Genomic DNA, 11,936 nt, shown 5'->3' on the forward strand with positions numbered 1-11,936 from the left:
TCCAATGCGCTCTACTCTGTCTCTCTCTCCACCACCAAGGCTCCAAGAGAGAAGCAGAGAGAGAGGGAGTGGAGTGGAGCACAGAAACAACAAGAGCATCGAGGAGGAGGGTTTTGAGGAGCAGAGCCCGATGCATTGATGCAAGCACCCCATTCATCATCCACCTCCTCCTGCAACAAGCAAGCAAGCAGCAGGACACAAGCAAACACCTTTGAGGGTTTTGAGGAGGAGAGAGAAACGAGAGAGAGAGAGAGAGAGCTGCATTGAATCCAATCTTCCATCCTCCATAGAGATCATCGCCACTCTCAGGACAGCAAGCAAGCAAACCTTGCTTGGTGCATTGTGCACTGCCCGAGCCCCAAACACCGCGCAGTTTTTGATGCGGCAGCCGTTGCCATTGCCATCGCCAAGCCCCATGCGCCGCCGCCACCTCCTCCCCTTCCTCTTACTCCACCTCCTCTTCACCGCCTCCTCTACTTCTGCTGCGAGCTCAGCAGAGGAGGTGGCTTTTCTGACGGCGTGGATCGACACCACGGTGGCGCGGCCGCCGGACTGGTCGCCGGCGGCGGCGTCCCCGTGCAAATGGTCGCACGTCGCTTGCGACGGCGCCGCCGGCGGGGGCGTCACGTCCATTAGCTTCCAGTCGGTGCACCTAGCGGTGACGGTCCCCGCGGGCCTCTGCGCCGCGCTACCCGGGTTGGTGTCGTTTGTGGTCTCTGACGCCAATCTGACTGGCGGCGTCCCCGACGACCTGTGGCGGTGCCGCCGCCTCGCCGTGTTGGACCTCAGCGGGAACGCGCTCACCGGGCCCGTCCCGCCGTCGCTCGGCAACGCGACGGCGCTGGAGACGCTGGTGCTCAACTCCAACCAGCTGTCAGGTCCCATCCCGCCGGAGCTCGCCGGCCTCGCGCCGTCGCTCAAGAACCTGCTTCTGTTCGACAATCGCCTCTCCGGCGAGCTCCCGCCGTCGCTCGGAGAGCTGCGGCTGCTCGAGTCGCTGCGCGCCGGCGGCAACCGCGATCTATCGGGACCGATACCGGACTCCTTCTCCAAGCTCTCCAACCTCGTCGTGCTCGGCCTCGCTGACACCAAGATCTCAGGCCCGCTCCCGGCATCGCTCGGCCAGCTCCAGAGCCTGGAGACGCTGTCCATCTACACGACGGCGCTCTCCGGCGCCATCCCTCCGGAGCTCGGCAACTGCTCCAACCTCACCTACATCTACCTCTACGAGAACTCGCTCTCAGGCCCGCTGCCGCCGTCGCTCGGCGCGCTGCCGCAGCTGCAGAAGCTGCTGCTGTGGCAGAACGCGCTCACTGGCCCCATCCCGGAGTCCTTCGGCAACCTCACGTCGCTGGTGTCTCTGGACCTCTCCATCAACGCCATCTCCGGCACCATCCCGGCGTCGCTCGGGCGGCTGTCGGCGCTGCAGGACCTCATGCTCAGCGACAACAACATCACCGGCACCATCCCACCGACTCTCGCCAATGCCACGTTGCTGATGCAGCTGCAGCTCGACACCAACGAGATCTCCGGCCTCATCCCACCGGAGCTCGGCCGCCTCTACGGCCTGCAGGTTCTCTTCGCGTGGCAGAACCAGCTCGAGGGCGCCATCCCGGCGACGCTCGCTAACCTCGCGAACCTCCAGGCGCTCGACCTCTCGCACAACCACCTCACCGGCGTCATGCCGCCGGGACTCTTCCTGCTGCGCAACCTCACCAAGATGCTGCTCCTGTCCAACGACCTGTCCGGACCGCTGCCGCCCGAGATCGGCAAGGCGGCCAGCCTCGTGCGGCTGCGGCTCGGCGGCAACCGGATCGCTGGGTCGATACCCGCGGCGGTGTCCGGCATGAAGAGCATCAACTTCCTCGACCTTGGCAGCAACCGTCTCGCCGGGCTGGTGCCTGCCGAGCTCGGCAACTGCTCGCAGCTACAGATGCTTGATCTGAGCAACAACTCCCTGACCGGGCCACTGCCGGAGTCGCTTGCCGCGGTGCACGGCCTGCAGGAGCTCGACGTCTCGCACAACCAGCTCACCGGCGCCGTGCCCGACGCGTTCGGGCGGCTTGAGACGTTGAGCAGGCTGGTGCTCAGCGGCAACTCACTGTCTGGGCCGATACCGGTGGCGCTCGGGCAATGCCGCAGCCTTGAGCTCCTCGACCTCAGTGACAATGAGCTCACCGGGAACATCCCCGACGAGCTCTGCGGTATCGACGGGCTCGACATTGCGCTGAATTTGAGCCGGAACGGCCTCACTGGGCCGATACCGGCGAAGATATCGGCGCTGAGCAAGCTCTCGGTGCTCGACCTCTCGTACAACGCGCTCGACGGTAGCCTCGCGCCGCTCGCCAGGCTGGACAATCTTGTCACGCTCAACGTGTCTAACAACAACTTCTCCGGCTACCTCCCCGACACAAAGCTCTTCCGGCAGCTCTCGACTTCCAGTCTCGCCGGCAATGCCGGGCTCTGCACCAAAGGTGGGGACGTGTGCTTCGTGAGCATCGACGCCAACGGCCACCCGGTGATGAACACCGCCGAGGAGGCGCAGCGTGTGCGCCGCCTCAAGCTGGCCATCGCGCTGCTGGTTACGGCAACGGTGGCAATGTTGCTCGGCATGATCGGCATACTGAGGGCGCGGCGGATGGGGATCGGCGGGAAGAACGGCGACGGCAGCAGCGACTCTGAGGCCGGCGGGGAGCTGGCGTGGCCATGGCAGTTCACGCCGTTCCAAAAGCTGAGCTTCTCGGTGGAGCAGGTGGTGAGGAACCTCGTGGACGCCAACATCATCGGCAAAGGCTGCTCCGGCGTGGTGTACCGCGTGAGCATCGACACCGGTGAGGTGATCGCCGTCAAGAAGCTGTGGCCCAACACCCACGCGGCGACGGCAGCGTGTAAGGACGATGGCACGAGCGGCCGCGTCCGCGACTCGTTCTCAGCGGAGGTGCGCACGCTGGGCTCCATCCGGCACAAGAACATCGTGCGGTTCCTCGGCTGCTGCTGGAACAAGAGCACCCGGCTCCTCATGTACGACTACATGGCCAACGGCAGCCTCGGCGCGGTGCTCCACGAGCGCCGCGGCGGCGGCGCGCAGCTGGAGTGGGACGTCCGGTACCGCATCGTGCTCGGCGCCGCGCAGGGGCTCGCGTACCTGCACCACGACTGCGTGCCGCCGATCGTCCACCGCGACATCAAGGCAAACAACATCCTCATCGGCCTCGACTTCGAGGCCTACATCGCCGACTTCGGCCTCGCCAAGCTCGTCGAGGATGGCGACTTTGGGCGGTCGTCCAACACTGTCGCCGGCTCCTATGGCTACATTGCCCCTGGTACGTTTGATCTGATAATGTCTCTCTCTTCTGCACCCAACGCCAACATGTTCTAAATTCACAGAATTAAATTGTTGTTGCAGAGTACGGGTACATGACGAAGATCACAGAGAAGAGCGACGTCTACAGCTACGGCGTGGTGGTGCTGGAGGTCCTGACCGGCAAGCAGCCGATCGACCCCACGATCCCTGCCGGCCTTCACGTGGTCGACTGGGTGCGCCGGTGCAAGGGAGGCGTGGACATTCTCGACCCGGCCCTCCAGGGCCGGTCCAGCTCGGAGGTGGAGGAGATGCTGCAGGTCATGGGCGTCGCGCTGCTTTGCGTGAGCCCGACGCCCGACGACCGGCCGACGATGAAGGACGTCGCGGCGATGCTCAAGGAGATCCGGCTTGAGCGCGAGGACTTCGCCAACGTGGATGTCCTCCTCAAGGGAGGCTCATCGCCTCCTCACGCTCCCACGGCAATAGCAGCCAAGACGACCGCCGCATCGTCGACGTCGAGCACGCCGCCGTACCGGCAAGGCCCGAGCAACAGCCACAGCAACAGCTGCAGCAGCAGCAGCTTGTCTGCCATCTACTCCTCATCCAAGGCCAAGTCACCCTTTGGCTGAACTGATCCAGGCAGGGCGGCAAACTGAGGATGCATGTCAAACTGTCAGCAGATGAACAATGTTTCTAGCTTGTGATCTTGACTTGTATTTTGTGTTTGAGCTGTGTAAATGAAAGGGAAGGCATCTGTTTTTTTTTCTCCTTTTTTTTGGAGGACTTAGGATTAGACCTTGAAGAGAAGGCTTGATGCCTTTCTTGAAGAGTGTTCAGTTTTATGTCTGTTTGAATAAAGATGATAATTTGGTTGCATGCCCATGCAGTGTCGATGTGCAAAGATTTCCTGGCTGGTGTTCAGTGTAGTGCATGCAGTGTTTGCAATGCTTCAGCATCAGAAACTTGATGTAAAATGACAAGAGTGGCGATTGCATTTGTTCGGAGATGCAGGCTTGCAGTGAGAAATGTAAGTACATTTCTATCTCAGCTCACTTTTTCCTGATAAATTATTCAGTTTGTGGATTTAGAATTTCCAGAGAAAATGGCTGCGCAGGTTTAATGTTGAATGCACAAAAAAGAGTAAAAACCCATCTGCAGCTTAGGGGGTTTGCCAAAACCAAAGTTCAGGTCAATGCCACATCTCAAGACCATCAGACAAAATAAATTTTAATGATACAACAGGGTTAGTAAATTTCAATGATACAACAGGCCAAGCTATCATACAAATCTAATTTGAAGCCACATCCAAAGGCATTCTCGCTGCAGAAAGAAAGTTCATGGATTTTTGTCTAAATAAAGTGAACAAAGAAGTTTGATCAACGTTTTCCCAAAAAATCACTCAACCATTCAAGTATGCCTCAGGTACTGAAATCCTAAATACGGAGTAGCGATGATTTAAACTTCTTTCCCCATGCAACCTGTAGACTCCACCGAGTGCTCCGGTAATTGGATTAGGGAAAGCATAGAAGACGCGCTTAAATCTTTGATGCACAAGTGCCATTGCACACCTTCAAACAAACAAACATGTAAGCAAAATGAACAATAAGAAAATAAATTGATGTCAAAGTTATATAGAAGTGAACATACATTGTACATGGTTCCCAGACGAGGTAGATATCAAATCCTGTGCAGAGATACGGTCTGGTAGGGTCAGACAAGTCACCGCAGCATGCTTCATCTGCAGATTGTTCTTTATCCTGAAGTTCAAATTTGATATTGTCAGGGAAAAAGTAGGAAAACAATATGCATCGTTGCCAGTGTTATACAACAGTAAATCAGCAATGGCAATGAACAATTTATGGCAACAACAAAAGGTAAAAGATACAAGTAACAAGGCTCACTTTTGTATCCATCTTTTGTCGTTTCGCTGGTTCATTATTTGAATAGTTCTCCAGATTGCCATTTGAATTTGGCTTGGTTATTGAAGTTGAAGAAGGGAACATCAATCTATCCCTCTCAGCGGCATTTTCAATGGCAACCATGGCAGCATGTCTCAGAGGATGCCACGCAAAACAAGCTTCACAAGGCAATGGATTCTGCTTGATAGTTCTTTGTTTCGTCCATCCCCAAGGGTTTATACATGAGACCTCCATGTTCCAACCATTGCATTTAGAAAGGCAGGAGCTTGAAAGAAATAAATTGCCATCTTTCTCAAGCGATTCATTCAAAGAGCATGTATTATCTGCTTTCACTTCAGCGAATGTGTTCCCTTCTTCAGATGTATCATGTTGCTGTGTTTGGTCTGTAGCCTTTGCAATTATTTGATTACTTGATGGATCAACAATAATGGCAGCATTGCCCGCCTGGAACATGCAGAGAACCCATGTGGAAGTCGGTGAAGAATATATGATCAAAACCAAACAATGGGCAAGATAAAAAACAATTGTGTAAATAACAAAGCATGACAGATATAATATCCTCAACAGTTCATATTTCAGAATGACAGATCTAGTATGCTTAAAGAACAGTTCATATTTCAGCAAGACAGATTTGCCCATTTGGCCGAGCTGCGGCTCTGGTTTCGAGCCTCTAGAAGATGGTTTCTTGGAAAGCTAGCTCAAAGATAAACTTGAGCTGGTCTCTTCAGTCTTCTCATTCTCTTTCTATGCATGTCGTCACCGCACGATATCTCAGCTCTGCTCCCAGGGACGGCAGTGGCAAGACTCCAAAGATAATAACAGTATATTTGGAAATCCTCCTCTCCAAATCTGCTGGAGGATCGAAGCTAACTCTACCCAGGCTTGATTTAATTTTTGCAGTGTAAACCAGGCCAACCCTTAAGGTATCACCAAATCTAGCCCAGAAGTTGGGACCAGGAGCCCAGCCAAATGGCATCAAGAACAAAGCTCTAACCAATTTATGGCATGGTCTATTATTTTAAGTTACCGTGATGTGTGTACCATGGTTCCCTCTTGCATGCATTTTGAACCTAATATGGAACAAATGTGCAGTTGTCAATCATATTCCCCTTTCCTAAATATAACATGGTATCCACCTTCTTAAAACCACTGCGGTTAGTCATGGAACTCACACTGGAAAGCTTGGGCCACCTTCACCACCATCGCCACTTTTCCTCACCACCCCTATTACCATCAAAGGATTCAACCTTTCCCTTTCAATCCATCGCCATGGGTATCCAGTCTGTCATCACCAGTCCCAATCAGCTGTCGTTGGTCTCCAGTCCGCTGCCACAGTGCAGATCCACACCATTGATCATCAAAACGACGCTACCAATCCCAACCCATCGCCATTAGTCCGATCCAGCAGCAGGATGTCGGTTTCGTTGCGGTTTTGGTGGTTTTGACGGATTTAGTTGCCACCCAAGTAGTTTTAGTCTCGAATTGGTTGCCTTGCTGCTGGTTCTCGTCTCCCAAGTCACAAGTGGGGCAGGTGGTGTACTTGGTCTCCAAGTGATCTGCCCTGCTTGTTTCATGTGGTTCAGTGGTGTCTGTGTGAAGACATGTACTTGTTGCTTGGTATTTGTCTGAGAGGTGTTGAGTGCGGTTACTACCGAGTAAAAGAGATAATTAATTAAAAGTACATAAACTTTTTGAAACATTTGTGCATAGCCTAAATAGTTACTTTACTCATATAACAACACTAGCGCCCAACTTGTTTGGGACTGAAAGGCTTTGTTGTTGTTGTTGTTACTCATATAACAACACTGAGAAGCATCCTATTGAACAGAAAAGAATAGCGCCCACAGCACCACATTGAGACTTATATTTAGAAAATAATGAGAGTATGATACAGTAATATAGCTTCAAACAAATACTTTAAAACCAAGAGAGATAACCTTTGATAATTGAACAGCAGTCTTCATGCAATTAAATATTGATGGTAATTCCTCTTCTCGAAATCCACGGACAACATCAAGGCTGTAAATTAACATAGAAATCCAAGAGAAAGGATGTTTATAGCACAACAGAAAAATTGTATGTAGACTACTCAGTAACATTGCTGTAAAATTGCAGTATCCACGGACAACTCTATTTTCATTATAAAATGCAGTAAAATTGTATGTACAGACAAAACAAGTCTATGTACAATCCTAACTGCCATTTCGATGCAAAAGTTTGCTACTGTATCCCATTCTGTCAAATAATTACTTACGGAAAAGATACAATTAATCATTTGTATATCATGAGCCTCAATTTGAAATTAACAACCAGGAGCCCACCCACACCACCATCCACTGAAAATTTTGGACCCTAGAGCTATGCTGCTGCAAGCCAAAGTCATCCCACCACTATCTTAGTACCGCTGGACAAACCAACAAGGCAACTAGAGACAAGAGCTGTGATTGCAGATGCAGCTGCCCAAACAGAACGAAGTGGCTGGTCAGAATGGAGTCATAGCTCCAGATCAAGCAGTACTGCAAGTTCAAGGGCAGTGCCACAGGCTGGATTTCCACCATCTGTTGGAGCAGCTTTGCTGGCAACCTTGACTGGGACTTGGAAAAATTCTAGAAGTCTCTTGATGGTGATTGGAACTTTGAAGCAATTGGTTCATTTTGGACTTCGGCCACAGCATGATTTTTCTTTAACTTTATTGACATGGTTCTACACGGGGATGGTGATACCGATTAAGATGTTAGTCATAGAATCAAAGTCGGATGGATGAAATGACGCCAAGCTTTTGACATCCTCTGTGACAAGAGGGTGTCACAAAAGCTGAAAGGTAAGTTCTATAAGACGGTGATTCGACCCGTGATGTTGTATGGCGTCGAATGTTGGCCAACTAAAAGACGATATCTCCAGCAGTTAAGTGTAGTAGAGATGCGTATGTTGCGATTGATTTGTGGCCATACAAGGATTGGATCCGAAATGATATACGTGATAATGTAGGGGTAGCGCCAATTGAAGAAAAGCTTGTCCAACACCGGTTGAGATGGTTTGGATATATCCAACAGATGCCTCCAAAGTCACCTGTGCATAGCGGGATACTAAGGCACGCTGCTAATATAAAAAGAGGCAAGGGTCGACCAAACCTGACATGTGAAGAGTCTATAAAGAGAGACTTGAAGGAATGAAATATCCCCAAAGAATTATCCATAGGTAAAAGCGTATGAAATTTAGCAATCTACATGCTAGAATCATAAGTTATGCATCAGTCTCCTTATACCATTATTACTTTTACTATATTTACTATTACTAGTACCTTTATTATCATTATTTTCTCATCATCTTTTTAGTTGGATCTTGTGGGTTTCGCTTGGGACAAATGCTTTGTTGTTGTTGTTGTTGTTTATTGAAACAGTTCTGAGGAAGCAGGAGTCCCAACAAGTGGTTTGGCCTAGCAAATTGCACATTTGAGCAAAGAAACCAAAGGCACCTTTAGTAGCCGCCATGATTAAACACTTAAGAATCAAGAAATGCATAATGTGACACATCGTGAGGACATACTCATGTGCGGGATGGTAAGATGTTGGCCAAAGTTTGCACTGTTCTTCCCACTCCTCTTTTGATGTAGCAGAACACTTGGCAACCTGTGAAAAACTTTTACCAATAGTAAATGTCAATATATGACAAGAGCGCAAGGTTACTCTAACTAAACAAGCACATGGCCTGTCAAGGCATTCTACTTTGGATGCATCTAGAGTGATACAATATGACAAGGTTATGAGATTTTAGCTAGAACCTTAGAACTGTCATTGCTGGAATCACATAGTTATCACTTTCCTCATGCCCAATAAAATCAATAAATTGAAAGTTTCCCCAAGGGTGAAAGAGTTACTTACTTTTGCAATGAAAAGACTCAACTGATAAGTATCCACTATCTTTTGTACATCTTGAGGAAACTCTTTGCTACAAGTTTCAGAGCCAGTAGAAAGGCATAAGATTATTGATAACTCAGATTTTCCTGCCAAACGAAATACAACACAAAAAATTAGATGAGAAATATAAAATTGCTGCAACATAATTACTAGCTATATGGTTTGCCAAGCTTAAATGACTGTGAGCTGCTCAGTTGTAGTTCCACATTATCATGGTGTTTCTATGTTTACTAACTTAAGATTAGGGTTTCTGAGATAATTAGTTGCTATGTGGTAGACCAACTTGAAATATTGTGAGTTTCTCAGTTTTAGTCCCATCTAGTCATGATTCTTATCCTTGTTCTTTAAGGAATTCCCAGCATCTCACATGAACATATCAGTGCAGGCACCTTTGCATAAAAGGATCTAATAATTACTTTGGCACATGCAAAAATTTTAAAAGATGAAACAAGAAAAAATATCATGCATCCCAATGATCCAAAAGGGAAAGCCTAGTGTTGATCGTGCAAAAGTAACTTTTGATCAATCACAAGGTTGCATCCTCTGGAAAATTTAAACATCCTTTTGTATCTGATATGCTAGAAGTATTTCTAGAGATATGGCATGCCTCTTATTGCTTTCAGAAATCTATTGGCACATTTTCCATGAGTAGTGAGCTCAGGAGGCAAACAGAAAATTGAGAAATAGATGAATGTGAATATACCACCGCTTTCAGAATGTCGACGAACCCGCTTTACATGCCTCAGATTCTCCAATGGGCATACCTGGCTCAACTGCCTGAAACCAGATACACCATTAAAACATCACTTGGAGTGCTATCACACTAACTGGTCAATATTGAGTCAAACAGAGCAATCAGGAAAGTGTCACAGCTCACAAAAGAGAGAAGAGAGAAAGATGTCACATAGTCGCATCATAAAAAAACATTTCAACTATATAGAAGGTTCCTTTAGATAACAAAAACGAATGATCATGAAATTGTGAAACTCGGTATTGATTTCCTATTTGAAGAGAGAATTAAATAGAAATATTGGGATTTGAATGCCATCTCAAGTGGATGCAACATATCTGAAAATGAAAGGAGCACAGGAAAGAAAACAACTAATTCCTATCCAATAGAAATGAAATTCCAAATAAAATATTGCTTCATTTCCTGGACACAATTCATTAACTCCAAGCAAAAGAACAGGGATAAAAGGTCACAGCCCGAAATCCCAAAACAGTAAAGAGCAAGCCCAAAAGTATCAATTGGAACCAAACGAACAGGGATAAAAAGTCTTGTACCTAATGAGAGTGTTGGCTAGCTTGGGCTCAATCTTGGCAGCCACCACGTCAACTGGCAAGGCAGAGGAATAAGAAAAAGAAATGGAATCAAATAGGAACAAAAACAACTAAAACAATTAAAGGAGATACCTGTGGAATCTTGGAGGGAGGGAGTTGGGTTGCCAGGGATTTCGGTGAGCTCCCACTCCATGATGACCAATTCTAGGAAAGCTAAAGCTTATATAAAAGTTATGTCCATGATTCGTGAAAGGAAAGTTTATATAAAAGCTAGGAACAATTGCAAAGAAACCACTACTCTTGGTGTTATTGCAAGCTTGCCACTAAAAAAATTGCAAAAATACCATTAAAATTGTCATTCGTGTGTCATCCTTAAAAAAAATAAAAAACAAGAAAGGTATTTGCAAATGCCCTAAAAGTTATGTCCGTTTGGCAACCCAGCAATTCGAACTAGATCCCAGTATTTTTCAATAAAATACCACAATCCAGACAGGCCGGCATTTCAAGCTGCCGCGCTAGGTAAATATTCCATAAATCAAATAATCATTTTAAACACTAAAGAAGCTAAATTGCCTATCTACCAATCTACCATATGCCCCTTGAACCGCAAAAGATTCATTTTGTGCTATCTTCTAACATTAAACGAATCAAGCTTTGCAAGGTCACTAGTTAAAGGAGGAATCGCCCCCATGGCCCCAAATCAAGGCACGAGCACGGGAATCGTGCTGACCTCTTGAGCTTGTAGTTGAGGAGGACCTGCGGTAGAAGCAAGAGGACCAGAGAGGGCGGAGTTGACGGGAGGCGGCGTCCACGCCCGGGGGCAGCGGACCGGCGGCGGCGGTGAGGTCGATCCGGGCCGCGAGTGGGGGCGGCGGCTGTGCGGGAGGTGGCGACCTGAGGTTTGGATTTCGGAGGGATCGGCTATCGCGGTCTTGCCCGTGGGTGCGGGTATCCGACGGCCCAGGCGCGGATCCGTTTTTTCGCCCTCAGACGCAGCGCGTCACAGAGCCCACAGGTGCGACCTGAGTCAGCATATATTCTAGCCCAATGCACATTTCATAACTCAATTAACCCAATAGCCCACCAATCCCTCCTTAACCCTAATCTCTCTTCACTCATTCTCTACTCCCTCGCCCCAAGCACCATACCCTCCCTCCCTCCGCCCCTCTCTCTCTCACTCTCCCTTCCTCTGCTCCCTCCCAGGTGCCCGACAAAGTAGCAGATCTGGCTAAAACGAGATGTGCCACTGTTGGTTCCTCCCGTCGTATCGCTGCTAGTGTGCTCCTCCTAGAGACGCGGCCACCAGCCTTAGCTCTCTATGACGGTTGCACCTGACCCGATATATTGCCATCCCTACTATCGCCACCAATGGATTCAATCACTACACCACTGGATCCTCATGTCTTTGACTTATTTTCTCAATGAAATAGCTTTAAACTTTCGAACTTCCTTGAAAGTTATTTCATATTGCATGAAACTTGTTTGAAACTTTGTCGTCTTGCACTTTCCTATCCA

The 11,936-nt window shown here is 48.8% G+C and overlaps 2 protein-coding genes across 2 annotated transcripts; one reads left to right on the top strand and one right to left on the bottom strand.

Moving 5' to 3' along the window:
- Positions 1 to 4,443, top strand: LOC133923879 (LRR receptor-like serine/threonine-protein kinase RGI1). Its single transcript, XM_062369163.1, has 2 exons — positions 1 to 3,323; positions 3,407 to 4,443. The coding sequence occupies exons 1-2, from the start codon at positions 380 to 382 to the stop codon at positions 3,931 to 3,933; spliced, it is 3,471 nt and encodes a 1,156-aa protein (XP_062225147.1). The 5' UTR covers positions 1 to 379; the 3' UTR covers positions 3,934 to 4,443.
- A 105-nt stretch (positions 4,444 to 4,548) lies between these two features.
- On the bottom strand, positions 4,549 to 11,365 carry LOC133923880 (tRNA-specific adenosine deaminase TAD3). The gene is made up of 10 exons (XM_062369164.1): positions 11,152 to 11,365; positions 10,554 to 10,634; positions 10,425 to 10,476; positions 9,844 to 9,917; positions 9,105 to 9,226; positions 8,770 to 8,852; positions 7,161 to 7,242; positions 5,206 to 5,667; positions 4,952 to 5,061; positions 4,549 to 4,872 (listed from the first exon to the last, which is right to left on the bottom strand). The coding sequence occupies exons 2-10, from the start codon at positions 10,612 to 10,614 to the stop codon at positions 4,704 to 4,706; spliced, it is 1,215 nt and encodes a 404-aa protein (XP_062225148.1). The 5' UTR covers positions 10,615 to 10,634; positions 11,152 to 11,365; the 3' UTR covers positions 4,549 to 4,703.
- Positions 11,366 to 11,936: the final 571 nt, after the last annotated feature.

Source organism: Phragmites australis, chromosome 7 (assembly GCF_958298935.1).
Source record: "Phragmites australis chromosome 7, lpPhrAust1.1, whole genome shotgun sequence".
NCBI lineage: Eukaryota > Viridiplantae > Streptophyta > Magnoliopsida > Poales > Poaceae > Phragmites > Phragmites australis.

Bases quoted from the DNA above. Each gene is read 5' to 3' on its own strand.
- LOC133923879 (XM_062369163.1), top strand. From the start codon at position 380: ATGCGGCAGCCGTTGCCATTGCCATCGCCAAGCCCCATGCGCCGCCGC. The intron at 3,324-3,406 runs GTACGTTTGATC...TTGTTGTTGCAG, and splicing joins CTATGGCTACATTGCCCCTG to AGTACGGGTACATGACGAAG.
- LOC133923880 (XM_062369164.1), bottom strand. From the start codon at position 10,614: ATGGAGTGGGAGCTCACCGAAATCCCTGGCAACCCAACTCCCTCCCTC. The intron at 5,062-5,205 runs GTGAGCCTTGTT...TTTGAACTTCAG, and splicing joins GACAAAAGATGGATACAAAA to GATAAAGAACAATCTGCAGA. The intron at 4,873-4,951 runs GTATGTTCACTT...GTTTGTTTGAAG, and splicing joins GTCTGGGAACCATGTACAAT to GTGTGCAATGGCACTTGTGC.